This window comes from Corvus cornix, chromosome 6, assembly GCF_000738735.6.
Source record: "Corvus cornix cornix isolate S_Up_H32 chromosome 6, ASM73873v5, whole genome shotgun sequence".
Classification (NCBI taxonomy): domain Eukaryota; kingdom Metazoa; phylum Chordata; class Aves; order Passeriformes; family Corvidae; genus Corvus; species Corvus cornix.
In genome coordinates this window covers 16,063,249-16,076,706 of record NC_046336.1, presented here as the reverse complement: position 1 = coordinate 16,076,706, position 13,458 = coordinate 16,063,249, and the positions used below count along the sequence as shown (strand labels likewise).

The following is a 13,458-nucleotide window of genomic DNA, read 5'->3' as shown; positions in this document are numbered from 1 at the left end:
GTAGACAATTCCTGTTACATAAATGGGAGTCAGTTTTTGCAATTTGCAGCATGGGCTGACTTTTTCAGTACATCCCACTCTCATCCGATAATAAGAGCCACCACAGTCTGCTGCCTGACTAGTAGGTACATGAACTTGCCCATTTGGCATATCTTTACTCTGTTCCCCAGGCCTTTGCAACATTTTCCAGGCTAAGTATAGTCATAATTTCAAATAACAAAAATGCAATTATCTTTACTGGAGTCCTTAAAGATGTGGAGTGTGTCTGAAGCTTGGCCTTCTTGTGGTGGCTGAGCATTTTGGAGATTAGCAGCTGGTTTAGTGACTGTACTTAAATATGCTTGTTTGTTATGTCTAATATATGCAATCTCTGTTTAAAGAGCCTGTGCTCTTTTGTGCTTCTGAGTGTCAAAAGACTCGTTCTCAATCAGAGCTATATACATATATCATAACTGAACAGGATAAATAATGCCAGGCTATGCATAATTTGCACCTCAACCCACATTCCAGTGATTTTTAGCTTGCCCAAATGCAAATTTTACCATGAAGTATGGAAGATTTTTAATTTTTGTAATTTTTAGGCCACAGTAAGTTTGGTGAAGTCATATCTGCATAACCTCTGGAAACCATCTTTTCAGGAAGGATTGCATTTCCTCTTACATGCATGTGTATTTCTTCTAATATTTGCTCATTTAAACCAGACAGTGCTGACACTGTAAGCGTATCTTCTTAAGATTTCTTTCCATGTGATTTTATTCCAGAGCTAAACATTCAAAAATATTTTGTAACTCATATATGGTAAATATGTAACACATTTTGTTTACTACTTTCAAAAGTAGTACTTTACTGCTATCACTTAGAGGTTGCCATTTGGTTTGACGTCTCCAAGTCTTTTAATCTGTCTTTTTTCATCATTATTGAAGCTGAAGCTAAGGGTCATAAAAGGTTGAGAAACCTAAATATTTATTTTGCTTTTTGGAAATACATCTAGCTATGTTTAAACAAAACAGAAAAAAAAGCCTCAACTACTAAAATTCCCCAGGGGACTTTTTCATTGTAAAACGTGCAACATCTGGAAGAGGTAAAAAGAATTGGAACATTTGGTTTAAAGCTCAAACCTTCTTTAGAAAAGTGAAAGGAAAAAATATTTTGTTTTTGTAGTGCTTTAGCAAAAACAAATAATCACGCTTTGTTTGTATTTGCAGATGAAAAAAAGAAAACAAAGAAAATTGAAAATGAACTCAATCCTGTTTGGAATGAGGTAATTTTTTAAAAAATAAATTCTTGGTCATTTTAAGACAGAATGCTTGTAAAGTCATTAAGTCAGTTTCAACAGTTGAGTATGTTGTTGGAAAGAGGATCTAATGCCACCTGTTCTTTCAAGGTGTTAGCAAATGCAGGTGAATGGATTCGTCTTGCACCGTGTATTACAATTCATCAAGTAATGTGCTGATGTGAAATTAGATGGATAACTGATGAGTTTGTGGCCTGGTTTTGTTCCCACTTTCTTTTGATGACAATGATACTGAGCCATTGTTTAGTCACATGTATGGGAACAAAATGGGATAATTTATTATATACCAGGAAAAATCATACAGATTTAGAAGGACTTATGTGTTGAAAATCCTCATGGCTTATTTGTAGACCTAGTCCTATTTTGCATCTTCAGTAATATTTTTCATGGGGAAAATGTTTTCTTGGCAGTGTTTTTTTACAAAGATAAATGAAAGTTAAATATTTTTCTTATATTTTGTAATTAGAATTACAAAGAAAGGGACCCTACAACTATTTGTTTAAATTCAATAGCAACTGAATTCAGCCAATATTGAAGGGGACTAACATCAGATATTACGAATAACAAGACAATAGTGTGAGGAAGTGGAACTGCAAAAGAAATTATGGCTCACTATTAAACAATTTAATTGTGCTATTGTTGCTAGTAATTAGCAAATCAAATACATTTGCTATGAGCAAATGCTATGATCATTTTTTAGTTTGCTTTTGCAAATGTAAGCTGGATTTGGTCTCTCACTAAATGCAAAATTTATTTCTGAATAATTTTGTTGTATATGCTACTCTGCTGGTAATTTTTCGTAACTTGTAATTATAATTTGTGTTTGGTCCATTTTTTTTTGTTCAGATTGTTGAGTTTGACTTGAAAGGAATTCCTCTGGATAATTCATCTTCCCTAACAATTATTGTGAAGGATTTTGAAACAATTGGACAAAACAAGTATGTTCCTTCTTCCCTCTCCCTACCTCCTTCCCCCCCAGTACTAAACATGACTTCCAATACAGCAGTACAGGGGAAAATGGAACTGATAGCTGCTGTTTGCTGTGCTCTCTCTTTTCTGTCAATTCCAAGTAGTGTTCGCTGTTGCTGTTTTAGAAGAGAGTATGAACACATCATCTCTGTTCTTTTTATTCATGACAGATTTCATATATATTAGGCAAACATTCATGTTTACTCATAGTAGGCCAATTCCATTGTTAGCTTTTCTTTACTACTCTCTGCCTCCTCCCAGCATGTGGATTCAGGTTTTTACAATACTCCAACAGCTCTGTCGTAAAATCACTGTGAATCAAGCCAGTGCCCTCAGGTCTCTCATTCTTGAGATTCCTGCAGGTCAGTTAGGCAGGAATATATTGCATGCCTCTGACTTTATGGAAATCTCAAAACTTGAGATATGAAAGCTTGCCAGTAATCAGAATTTTGCAGTGGACTTTATAATGTATCAGAAAATAAAGGAAAGTGATTATCTGAAGCACCTAAATTGTTTCACTCTGTACATGGGTTCAAAGTTTAGCAGTCATATGGTTGGTTTTCTTCAAATTGTATTTGTAAATATCATCTAGACTCATATTTGTAACTCTTAACCCCCAGCTTGTGCAAATGCCTATTTGTTTTGCTTGGGTTTATGCACAGAAAGTTGTTCATATCAAAGCCAGAGTAACACCTTCAAAGTAAAGCTCTTTAAAAACAGATCCTCAATAACAGCCAAATATTTGCAATGTGCGGTGTCTTTGGAAGGGATATTGGCAGGGAAACAGGATAAGGGAGTGAGAAGTGAGAAATACACGAGCAGGCATCCTGATTGTTACATGGTAATAGGAAATAGCATCTTGTAGTTCTTTTAAAGACACAAAGCATTGTAACAACTGAAGAGATTTGATACTAATGTACATTCACATTTAGATGAAAGAGTACATGAAAGGAGGGAATGTGGAATAAGTTTTTCACCTACCAATTGCATGTAGGCATAACCTGTATTTCTGTGGAGTTACTGATTCTGTTTACTGAGTTGGAGAGAGATTTAGGTCTACCATATCATAGCTTGGCTATTTTTTCGCAGTATCCTCTTTTAATATTTAAGGAAAAGTCTATAGTTAGATACATGTCTGAAGTGCTGCAGCATTTCAAAGCAGTGCTCAGTGGAAGAGTGTGCAAATAACACTCCCATGGTTTGTTCAGGATTGGAAAGGTGGAGCACAGTGCCTATCTGAGGTCCTTACAACTGAGGGCTATTCTGTTGACAATTTAAGAAACTCACTGTTTGCTGTGTGCTTTTGACATCCGCAAGTAGACCCATTAACCTGGGAGGTGTATTAGGTGTCTAAGCTAAGTGGGATTTGAGTCGAAGTCAACAATCTTCCCTTTAGAGATTTGTGCTTTTATATATTTTATTTTTAAATCTAGATTGAATTTGGATTTAGCTTTTGAGGGTAAAGAGTATCTCTAGGAGCCTCTGTTGCCTGAGAACGAGCAATGAAAAGAACCTACACCATGTCTTTGGCTTTATTTTCTTTCTTCTGGAGGAAAATAATCAGTGAGGATTGCTTTTGTTACTTTCAAAGTAGTGCCAACTTTTGCTCAAATGTTCTGCTGCTGTCTGTGCTGCAGTGTAGGCCAGAAGCAGAGCGCTGTGTTTCTCAGCCCAGCCTCCCTCTCTGGCTCCTCACTCACAAGGCTCCTAGCCAATCCACACTCTGCTGTTCCATGCACTCTTAGTCCTGACTGGTTCCAGGCACCTGGTCTGTTGCTATGCCCAGGAGGTGACTACAGAACCTGTACTACCTTCTGGAACAATAGAACAGAAGATTGCAATAAAAGGCGTGATTTGTTCCAGCTCCTAGAAGCTGAAACAGCTGTTAATCCAGTCCATTCTTAAACTGATGCAGGAGGAGGAGTACAGTGGATGTTATTCTGCTTTTACACTGTGCCAAGGCACTGAACTCATTACTTTGGCATGTTTCTGTAAATTAAGCCTGAAAGAACATTTGGATATTTTTCCATTTCTTTTTTTTCCTGGAGAGAGAATTTACTGCTTCATTTACAGGATCACTACACTTTAGCAGATGGGTTAATGAGTGCTCTTCATGGTGAAAAGTCACAATACTTGGAAAAGATAAATAAAGCAAACCACTGTACACAGACAGACCATCATAGGAATAAACCAGAGGACTCGTATGATTCATGCTTAGTTAGATTTTCCGGCATAAAGATGTTTGAAAAGAGAACACATCTGTTTTCTATTACATCTAATACTGTTAGTAGAAAGATTTCAAGTTCTCAGAACACAAATCTATGCAGTTAAAAACATCCCAAAAACCCCACAGAAATGTCAGTTGTCCCTGTGAAGTTAGGAGAAAGAGTTGAGATTATGTTTTTCCCCGTGTCCTTTGTGTAGTTAGTAACCTAGTGAGGTAGGAAAAACAGATTGGGCACACCCTTTGCTCTAACAGAAAAATTCAGCTACAAATGAGCAGTGCAGCAAACTATTTAATCATTGCTAAGTATTTGTCATAGTTAAATAATTTCCAGATTGTTTAAATCCTCCTACAGCTGTGCCCTTTTGTGTGGATTCTTTTCCGCATCAGTGTGACTGTACATAGTTGCAGACTTTCCTTGCATCCACGGTATGAAAGATCTAGACAGTTCAAGGTTCAGTTTTGGACTTTCCTTCCTTGTTCAAAACAGTATCCATGTTTTGTTTCTTTTTGAAAGTTTGTTCTTGCAAAGAGTATTATCAAATAAGTAAAGATAAAATAGAGGTTTTTCTTAATAAAAATAGTTAAACATAGCAGCAATAACAGAAGGTAGGTGTTGGGTCTTGTAGCATAGTCTATAATGAAATATACACACTGAGAAAGAAAGATTGAGTATAGTAATTGTAGCTGCAGTGTAGAATCACGTTTGCTGATGAGAATCATAAATACAAACCTCTGCCAAAATAAACCCTCAAAAATAGATGAAAATAATTTAAATATTTGACTCTTGAGTAATTTAAACCTTGAGGCTTCCAGTATAAGTAGCATGTAAGCAGCTAGAGGACATGATAGGGTAAAGAATTTGATATAGATTGCTACCTTCAAACCAAGAGGAATAATAAAATGGGTGGTACTGTGAGTTAGCACTTCCGGATCCAGACATGGGTGTGAAGTTTCACTTCGCTTGGTTATTTAGGCAGCTAACAGGAAGTGCTAACCACAGCACTAACGGATTAATTAGCTTTGGCACAAATGCAACTCCGTGTTTAGTAGTTGGTCATCAGTAGTTCATTGATTTCATGCTTATAAACTAAGTACTTTCCTTTGATCACTGCAGGGAAACCATCATAGGCCTGGTAAGGTTCAAAATCAGCTTCTGAATAGGAACTTTGCATTTATTTTTGGTGTCTTCTCCGGTGGTAGACCAGAATGTTTAAACTGCTTGTGGCAGGACAGGATTTTTACTTTACTCCTGCAAAGCTGGCGAAGTTTAAGAGACCAGACTGATTGGGCATTATACCTATAGAAGTCTTAGGGATGGCCAAAAAGGTACTTAAACATTTACTCATTTGCTTTGGTCTTCTGCTAAAACAGCTGATGAACAAAAGGTCAGAGGATGCATTAAGCTATTTCGGTGGCAAAGTGTCCCAATTGATGGTGTCAAGGGGCTAGTGTGATCTGGAATTAAATGGGCAAATGTCAATCTGCTCAGGCAAGAGGAAGAAAGCTGAAATAGGTCCAGCAAAGAACAGTGTCCTTTGACAATGAACAGGTAGCAGAAAGTCTTTTCAGCTGTGCTGGAAGGGAAGGATTCCTTGTCATCTTGTAAGTCATGACTTCAGATGGAGATCACATACAATCCTGCCTGAAGGTAAAGAGTCTTCAGAGTTTGGAGGAACCCAGGAATTTCACAGTAGCCATACAGTGGGTCTAGTTACCTATCGGAGGGAAGTACAGGAGCAGACCTTGCAGCAAAGCACTAAACATCAATGAACTGGTGATGGATGTGATCTCACAACAGCTCCTGAGATCTGACTTAGCTGACTTAGCCCAAAGGTTAGAGACCTGACAGAAGCATGTTGGAAAAAAGGCTTTCTCTAAGACTTGTGTATGAGTGACAAAGATGAGACCTAAGGATGACTCTGAGGCATTCCTTGTTACTTTGGAATGTATTACTTCAGTCGTTAAGTAGCTGTATGATCAAAACCAGACTGGACGTAGTCATGGGTAACCTGTTCTAGCTGACTAAGCTTGAGCAGAGGCACTGGACTAGATGATCATGAGTGATTCCTTCCAGCCTCATTAGTTCTGTGGTTCTGCTAAGGGAGGGGTGAAACATCCGGAATCCAGCGAACAGGACGACTTTGGGAAAGGCAGAATAGTGCCCAAAGCTTAGAATTTGGCTAAAGCTTAGAAGCAGACTAAGTTTGTAGACCGAATATTAAATTTCTCAGTCTTGCTTGAGTGGAAAAAGACTGGAGACTATTGTGGCCAAACATGCTAAAGAAAGGGGAAATAAAGGCATATATATATATATAGAGGCAGCTGGTTGCAAGCAAGAAGTCTATGTAACTGATTACCTCTTCAGTCTTCTGAACATCAGTGATCACTATTTTAAAAATGGTTACTATGCATTCAAATGCATGCAGTTATCATTTGTACAGGATGGATGAGGATGTAGAAATGGAAATGTACAGTGGAAAATTTCAAAAGCACTACAGGTGAACAGCAATTCTTGAGTTAATGTCACTAGATAGGAGGGTGTGGTTGCTGAAACATTCACCCTGATGATTTGAGATTATTTTGGGCGGCTTCTGAATTGATAATGTTTTTGAAGTTGTCACTCCAGCTCATATCAAATCAAAATGTCAAGTCTATATAATTTTTCTACAAATGTGCGTAGGAAAGTATTTTCTTTCTCTAGAATCAGATTTGGCCTAGCTGCTTATGGGTAGTCTTGTTGGGTTTTCCCTTCTATGGCACCTCAAAATATGTAAGTTTCTGCAGCTAAACAGAAGTTGTGATGTGGATGTGTAATGCCTGGAAGGTATATTTGCAGGAAATTCTTGTTTTATGGTTAGGTATCCTAATGTACTTTGCAAAAAAATAATTTATGTTCTCATGACACAGTATGCAAGAGTAGCTATAGCAGTGCTCTTGCTGCACGTCAGAAAATACCCTTGCATCCTTAGCTGCTCCATGAAAAAGCTCTGTAACTTCAGGGGACCTCAGTTAGATTCTCTGTGTACAGATCTTTTTTCTGCTTTGGCAACAAAGCTGGTATTTTATTTGTAACACATGTTCTTTGAAATATTTACAGGGTTAAATTATCTTGGCTTTTTTTTTTTTTCATTGAAAAAAATCTCAGTTATTCCAGCAATCCACTTCAGTAGGGGAGTAAACTCTTACTACATACCATGGGAATGAAATACAGTGCCAGGTATCATGAGACCAGTACCACACTGAGAAATTATGCCTCAAAGTAGTCTCTAAGGTTAAAAGTACATGCGATTTTCATCTTTCTGGGAGATGGTGGGAGTGACAAATGCAGTCCCAAAGTAGGCAGAAGTAGTTCAGAAGAGTCTACCACATGTCAGATCCCTTTGAAACCTTCCTTTGGTAGACCCCTCTAGAACCATAAGAAATGTTCTGAGAATTTAGAAGTAAGAAGATGAACCTGTTCCAAAATGCAGAGTATGAGCAAGCAGATTAACATTGAAATTTTCTAGTAAGAACATTGATGTGCATTTGTTTTGTTTCACTGTTTTCATTACAAAGACATGGATGTCTCTGGCTTTGTATCTCTTTCTGTGTAGTACAACAGCTGTCATACCTAGTTTTTATTCACTACTTCTCACCTGAGAATTTGCAAATCTGTATAGGGAAAGAAAGTATTATATCCTTTAGCTTACCAATGAGAATTCAGTGGTGGAAATAACTGATATGGCTGTTGAAAGTTATGCAGAACATTATTTTCAAAAATAACGCTAAAAATAATTTGTTTTTTAACCTCTTTAAAAGGTACTGTGTTTGGTTAAAGCTGTGGCTGCCATAAAGAACACCAACGCATTTAAGTGTAATGAAACAGAAATTACAGATTACTAGTACACAATCATTACATGGCATTTGCAATGGTCTTTTGTTGTGCTTAGAGTTTGCAAGTAATGGCTGGAGTTACTTGGTTGACTAACAGATGCTAGCAAAAGAAAAATGGGAGCCTCTGTTTGATTTATACTTGCATTCTAATAATGATTTTTATTTAATTTCAGATTAATTGGCAGTGCGTCTGTAGCACTTAAGGATCTCGTAGGTAACCAAAGCAGATCTTTTCCCTTCAAACTCATACCTCTACTAAATGAAAGAGGACAAGAAACTGGAGTGAGTGACTTACATTTTCTTATTTTGCGGTATTCTTCATCAAAATGCTCCAGCACAAGGCTAATACCAATTTAATGCTTGGAAATTTCTAGCAAAAACTCCAGACAGAGGAAATTTATAACCAGAGATAACTATGTCTATACAATTTTGTTTCCTCTGTCTATGTCATGTATTTGTATATATGTGTTACAAGTAATATGGGCCATTCCTTAGAGTATGCATGGAAATCACCCTGATGTTGAAAAAGTACATTTTCCAAATACCAAATGGAGTTCCCATATGCACCTTTTTTGCCATATGCTTTGTAACAGCTACTTGTGTTATAGCACTGGTTCTAGAAGGCACATGATCATGTATATGTTCACTGCCAGCTCCATTCAGAAAGTTACACAAGAACTTGCTTTACTTGATTTAGAACATGTTTAAATTTAAATGGTTATTAGCTTAGTTATGTATTAAGTAGTTTTTGGAACCTGGGACTTTACTGTGTTTGTGCAGTGTAGCTGTTAAGGCATTTCATACTGCATTCTAGTACACTTCAATAATGAGAGGCTCTAAGCGTAATTTCAGTATCTCATCAGCTGCAGTTTAATATCATGATTAGTTGGTCACAGGGTTGGGCTTTTTTTGCTGACTCCTCATGTTACTCTGGCAACTAGGAATAATAATGGTTTGTTCAGTCATCCAAAACCACAGTCAAGCAAAAAAAAGACAATTCTATAATTTGAATGGAAAATAATGTGGTGTTTTTCTTCCAGGATGGAGATGCGAACAAGCAATTGGAAAAGCCAGATAGGAAATTTTACTGACAGTTCAGACTCGTTAAGTTGTTGATGAGATAGCGTTATTTCTCTACTGCCTTTGTTTTTCTCTCTGCAAATTTAGGATGTCACCTTTCTGCCATGAATATTGTGGAACTAAAATTAACACCTGTAGAACATCTTACATGCTTGTATTGTGACAGATTTTTCTAAATATAAACACAGCAAACTCCATTTGTTAGATATTATTTTAGAACCTAGTCCATTAGCTGCAAATTGTGTAATCTTTATTGTTTGTATATACATATAGCTTAATAATAGTTCATTAATTTACTAGCTGAAACTTTTAAAAACTGTTGTGGCTGTGAATAGTTAACTATTCACGTACAGTGTTAGAACAACTTACTGCTTAAATCAACTGTTGTGAATACTGTGGGCCACATAAAAAAGTGTATTTCTCTTTAGGCAACAATTGATTTGGTAGTAGGATATGAGCCACCAGCTGGACCTGCAAATCCAACTGATCCAGGAGGGACCAGTGCACAGGAAGGTATTTCAATCTTTTCTCAGAACATTATTGTTAAATCTCTTGGAGCTGTTTAAGGTAAGGCAAGAAAGTGATTCAGCAGCACTGTTCACCAGAAGCAAGCATGTCAAGACTGCCAGATAGCGATTTTTAAAGAAATTAAGGATGAGTCAGAAGCTAAGAAAAAAATTGGCATTTCCTGGCATAAAGTGGATTTTAGCATAATTTTCTCTATTTGCTTAAAAACTTTCAAAATGGCTTTTGTTTAGGAAAGAAAGGTTTTTGAATGCTCAAGGAAACTGCAGTTATCTGCTGCAATTTTAGGGCTGACCAAAAAGCAGAGAAGTCCCATTTATTACTTTCAATGTCAGGGAGCTTTGTGAAAAAAATTTTCTTGATTAATTAAACCTCTTTTCCCTTATAGAATGATTACGTTTTGGAAGACACTGTTTTATATTAGGTTGATATTTGACTAGCCAGTGAAATACTGTGATCAGTAGGGAATATTCGTTGGTCTCTCTATATATCATATTTACCAGGCTTTTGCTGAGAGTGTTTTTGAGATCTTCTAGTTTTCCAGACTCTTAAAAGAACTGTGAAGTAATAAGCTTTTGCAGTTGACAGGCAAATAATAAGCCTAATATCAAGGCTGTGTTCATTCAGAAAGAAGGAAGTTTAATAAATGTTATGTGTTTGAAGAGAACTAAACCAGTTTGACCATTATTTGGTGATAGATAATAACATAAGAAGGAAAAAATTGAAATCAGGAGTCCACAGGAGAGAAATTTTAGTTCCACTGTCTTCACTTAGGTGTTCTTGGAGAGTGGAAGGATAAGTAATATGAACACAAAAGCTGTGTGTTAAATTACTGCACATTTTAGAGAAATGTGGACTTGAAGGCTAAAAATGCAAATTCACTTTTATGAGATTATTTTGATAGCTTTTAAAATGTTTTTGAACTCTAAGACACAGATAAAAAATGACAGGGTTTTTAGCTAGTGTGCAGCAACTGCATGAAAATTATTTCAGCGTGAAATCAAACACACCTTAGTTAATTATTGTAAATACCTATTTCCCATGAAATGAAATCAGTATCCCAACTGTGATAGCTACAGCTCCATTTTAGGAATTAAAAATTAAGTGCTAGGTTATGTAATCAGCTGCATGGATCCATCCAGGCAAATGCATTTTGAGAGATGTTAGCGAGGGGGGTGGGGTCTTCTGCTTATAAAATACGTAGTATGTCAGTCTCTCTGGTTTTACACATCTCTTACAAGGATCATGAAGGATGATCATTAGCCTGTAATTCATGAAGCTAGTATACATTCTGTTAAATGCCAACCACCAGAGACACAGCTCGTTCTTCCTCCAAATTTTACCATAGTCACTGTGCAGTTAAGAAAAGCTGGAAACTCAAGGGAGTGACCACTTTTGTGGTCTAGATATTTATGGATCCTATTTTGCAATACTGGAATCTCAGAGTATGATTCAGTATTGTAGTGTCATGTGGTTGTAGAACTGTCTCCCACAGAGGGATGCTGATTTCAGAACTGTCAAAGAGGCTTACTAAAAAACTTACTCTGCACTTACATGTTGTGGAAAAGGATTCAGAATTTTGTTTTGGATGGCAGACCTTAAATGTATTCATGTATTCAAGATTCTGAACTAAAAACTGATGCTGTGCTATAGCCTAGCCCTGCTGATGGGAAACAGCAAGATTCATTCAACAGCAGTATTTATTCAGCTGGAATAAAATGAATCCCTTGTGGTGTATTGTGAACTATTCAGGGGATGATTACAGCTGAACTTTGCTTCAATCAGTTGATTAAAAAAGTGTATGGGAATTGTATTAGACACCCTGCATCCAGAAGAAAGACTGATCTAGAGGTAGTTTGGTTAGGATATAAACTTGTTCTTAAGCAGGCTAAAACGACTAGCTTTCAGAAGGACTTGGAAGCATGTAGTTGGCAAAAAAATTGTTGACGTGAGCTAATAATAGAATTTTAGTGGAACTCTTGGATATCAGACTCCTGTAACTTTAACAGCAGCTCTGCTATTTTTTTATTAATTGCACTGTTTTTTTGCTGTATGAGATGGAGAAGATGATGCAGGTTACGAGGAAGGGGTGGATGGTCCAGTTGGTGGTATCACACCAACAGTTCCAAGTGGCACAAAGGAAGCCCAGCTAGCTAAACGCATCACCAAAGGAAAGAAAACACGGAGAGTCCTTCCTAACAAACCGCAAGATTTTCAGGTAATAGATTTATTAAATATTGGATGTTCCCTTTTCCTGCTGAGCAGGACACTGCTCCTTTTACATAGCCTGAACCTAATTTAATGTCAGCTTATCTAATGCACGATAATTAGCCTCTTCTTTTGAAAGCCAGTATTTCAAAGGTATTCTTCAAATGTTCCTGTTACTGAGGTGTCCAATTTTGTACAGTTCTGTCTGAAATAGGGATGAACCTTATTTACTGTATAGTTGTATAGATTTCAAACTACTATAGCAGCTTTAAAAATAAATGGTAAAGGCAAGTGGAAAAACTAGTGAAATAATTAACCCTAACTTGTCTTGTAAAATTCAAGTAAAATTACAGTTACTGTCATAATTAAGCTTGAAAAGTCTGTCTGGTTCATATCTGTCAGCTACTTCAGGTGTTGGCTAATATTTTTAGTGGTATAATAAGGAATTGTTGTCACCAGGATCATAGATAATATAGAGAATGAATTAATATAAGTGTTTGATTTTTTTTTTTCAGATTCGTGTTAGAATCATTGAAGGTCGTCAGTTGCCTGGAAATAACATAAAACCAGTAGTCAAAGTTCACGTTTGTGGTCAGACACACCGGACAAGGATCAAAAGAGGAAATAACCCATTTTTTGATGAAGTAAGTGGTGTAAGAACACTGTAGCTAAAATGCTGAGACTATCAAATGTAGAAAAATAGTTAATACAGCTTTCATTATGATCAATTAATAAGAATTTACTAATATTTATGGGTAACTATGGCTAGCATGCATTTTGCCATTCCCAGTCCCTTTATGTATTCACATCACTAAACACAACTCTGTCACAGTCAGTCTTAGCAGATAAAACTATCTAGAGGAAAGTCATACTTCATATGAGACATATGGAACACGTTCTTTGGTACAGTTGGCCATCTGGCAGAATCACTTTGAACAGTTGTGTTCAGGTCATAAAAATTACAGAAAAATTAATTAGAAATCGTTGTAGACCTCTATGGCACATTCAGATGAGTGCTCCGTGCAGTGCTTTGGGTCAGTAGGACTGCCACAAAATCTGGAAATATCATTGCCTTGCTACCCATGATTTGTAAAAGCACAACTAGATTTCTCTGTCCAGACAGGGGGTCTGTACATCAAACACACTGAAATACAGGAGAGAATTCAAAACCACATAGGGGACACAAGAATGATCCCATAGCTGGAAGACTAATGTTGCAAAACTTAAATGTAATAGAGAAAATGATAACTCTCATATCTGGGAATGTGTGGAAAATTCAGAT

The 13,458-nt window shown here is 36.7% G+C and overlaps 1 protein-coding gene across 2 annotated transcripts in view; it reads left to right on the top strand.

Annotated features, from left to right (window-relative positions):
* MYOF (myoferlin) overlaps positions 1-13,458 on the top strand; it is a 64,534-nt gene that overhangs the window by 5,486 nt on the left and 45,590 nt on the right. For both annotated transcript variants that reach the window (XM_010410496.4, XM_019293887.3), the window contains exons 2-7: positions 1,206-1,261; positions 2,141-2,232; positions 8,537-8,645; positions 9,872-9,956; positions 12,026-12,186; positions 12,692-12,820. In XM_010410496.4, coding sequence (XP_010408798.3) covers positions 1,206-1,261; positions 2,141-2,232; positions 8,537-8,645; positions 9,872-9,956; positions 12,026-12,186; positions 12,692-12,820 — 632 coding nt within the window. The remainder of the gene's footprint in view (positions 1-1,205; positions 1,262-2,140; positions 2,233-8,536; positions 8,646-9,871; positions 9,957-12,025; positions 12,187-12,691; positions 12,821-13,458) is intronic.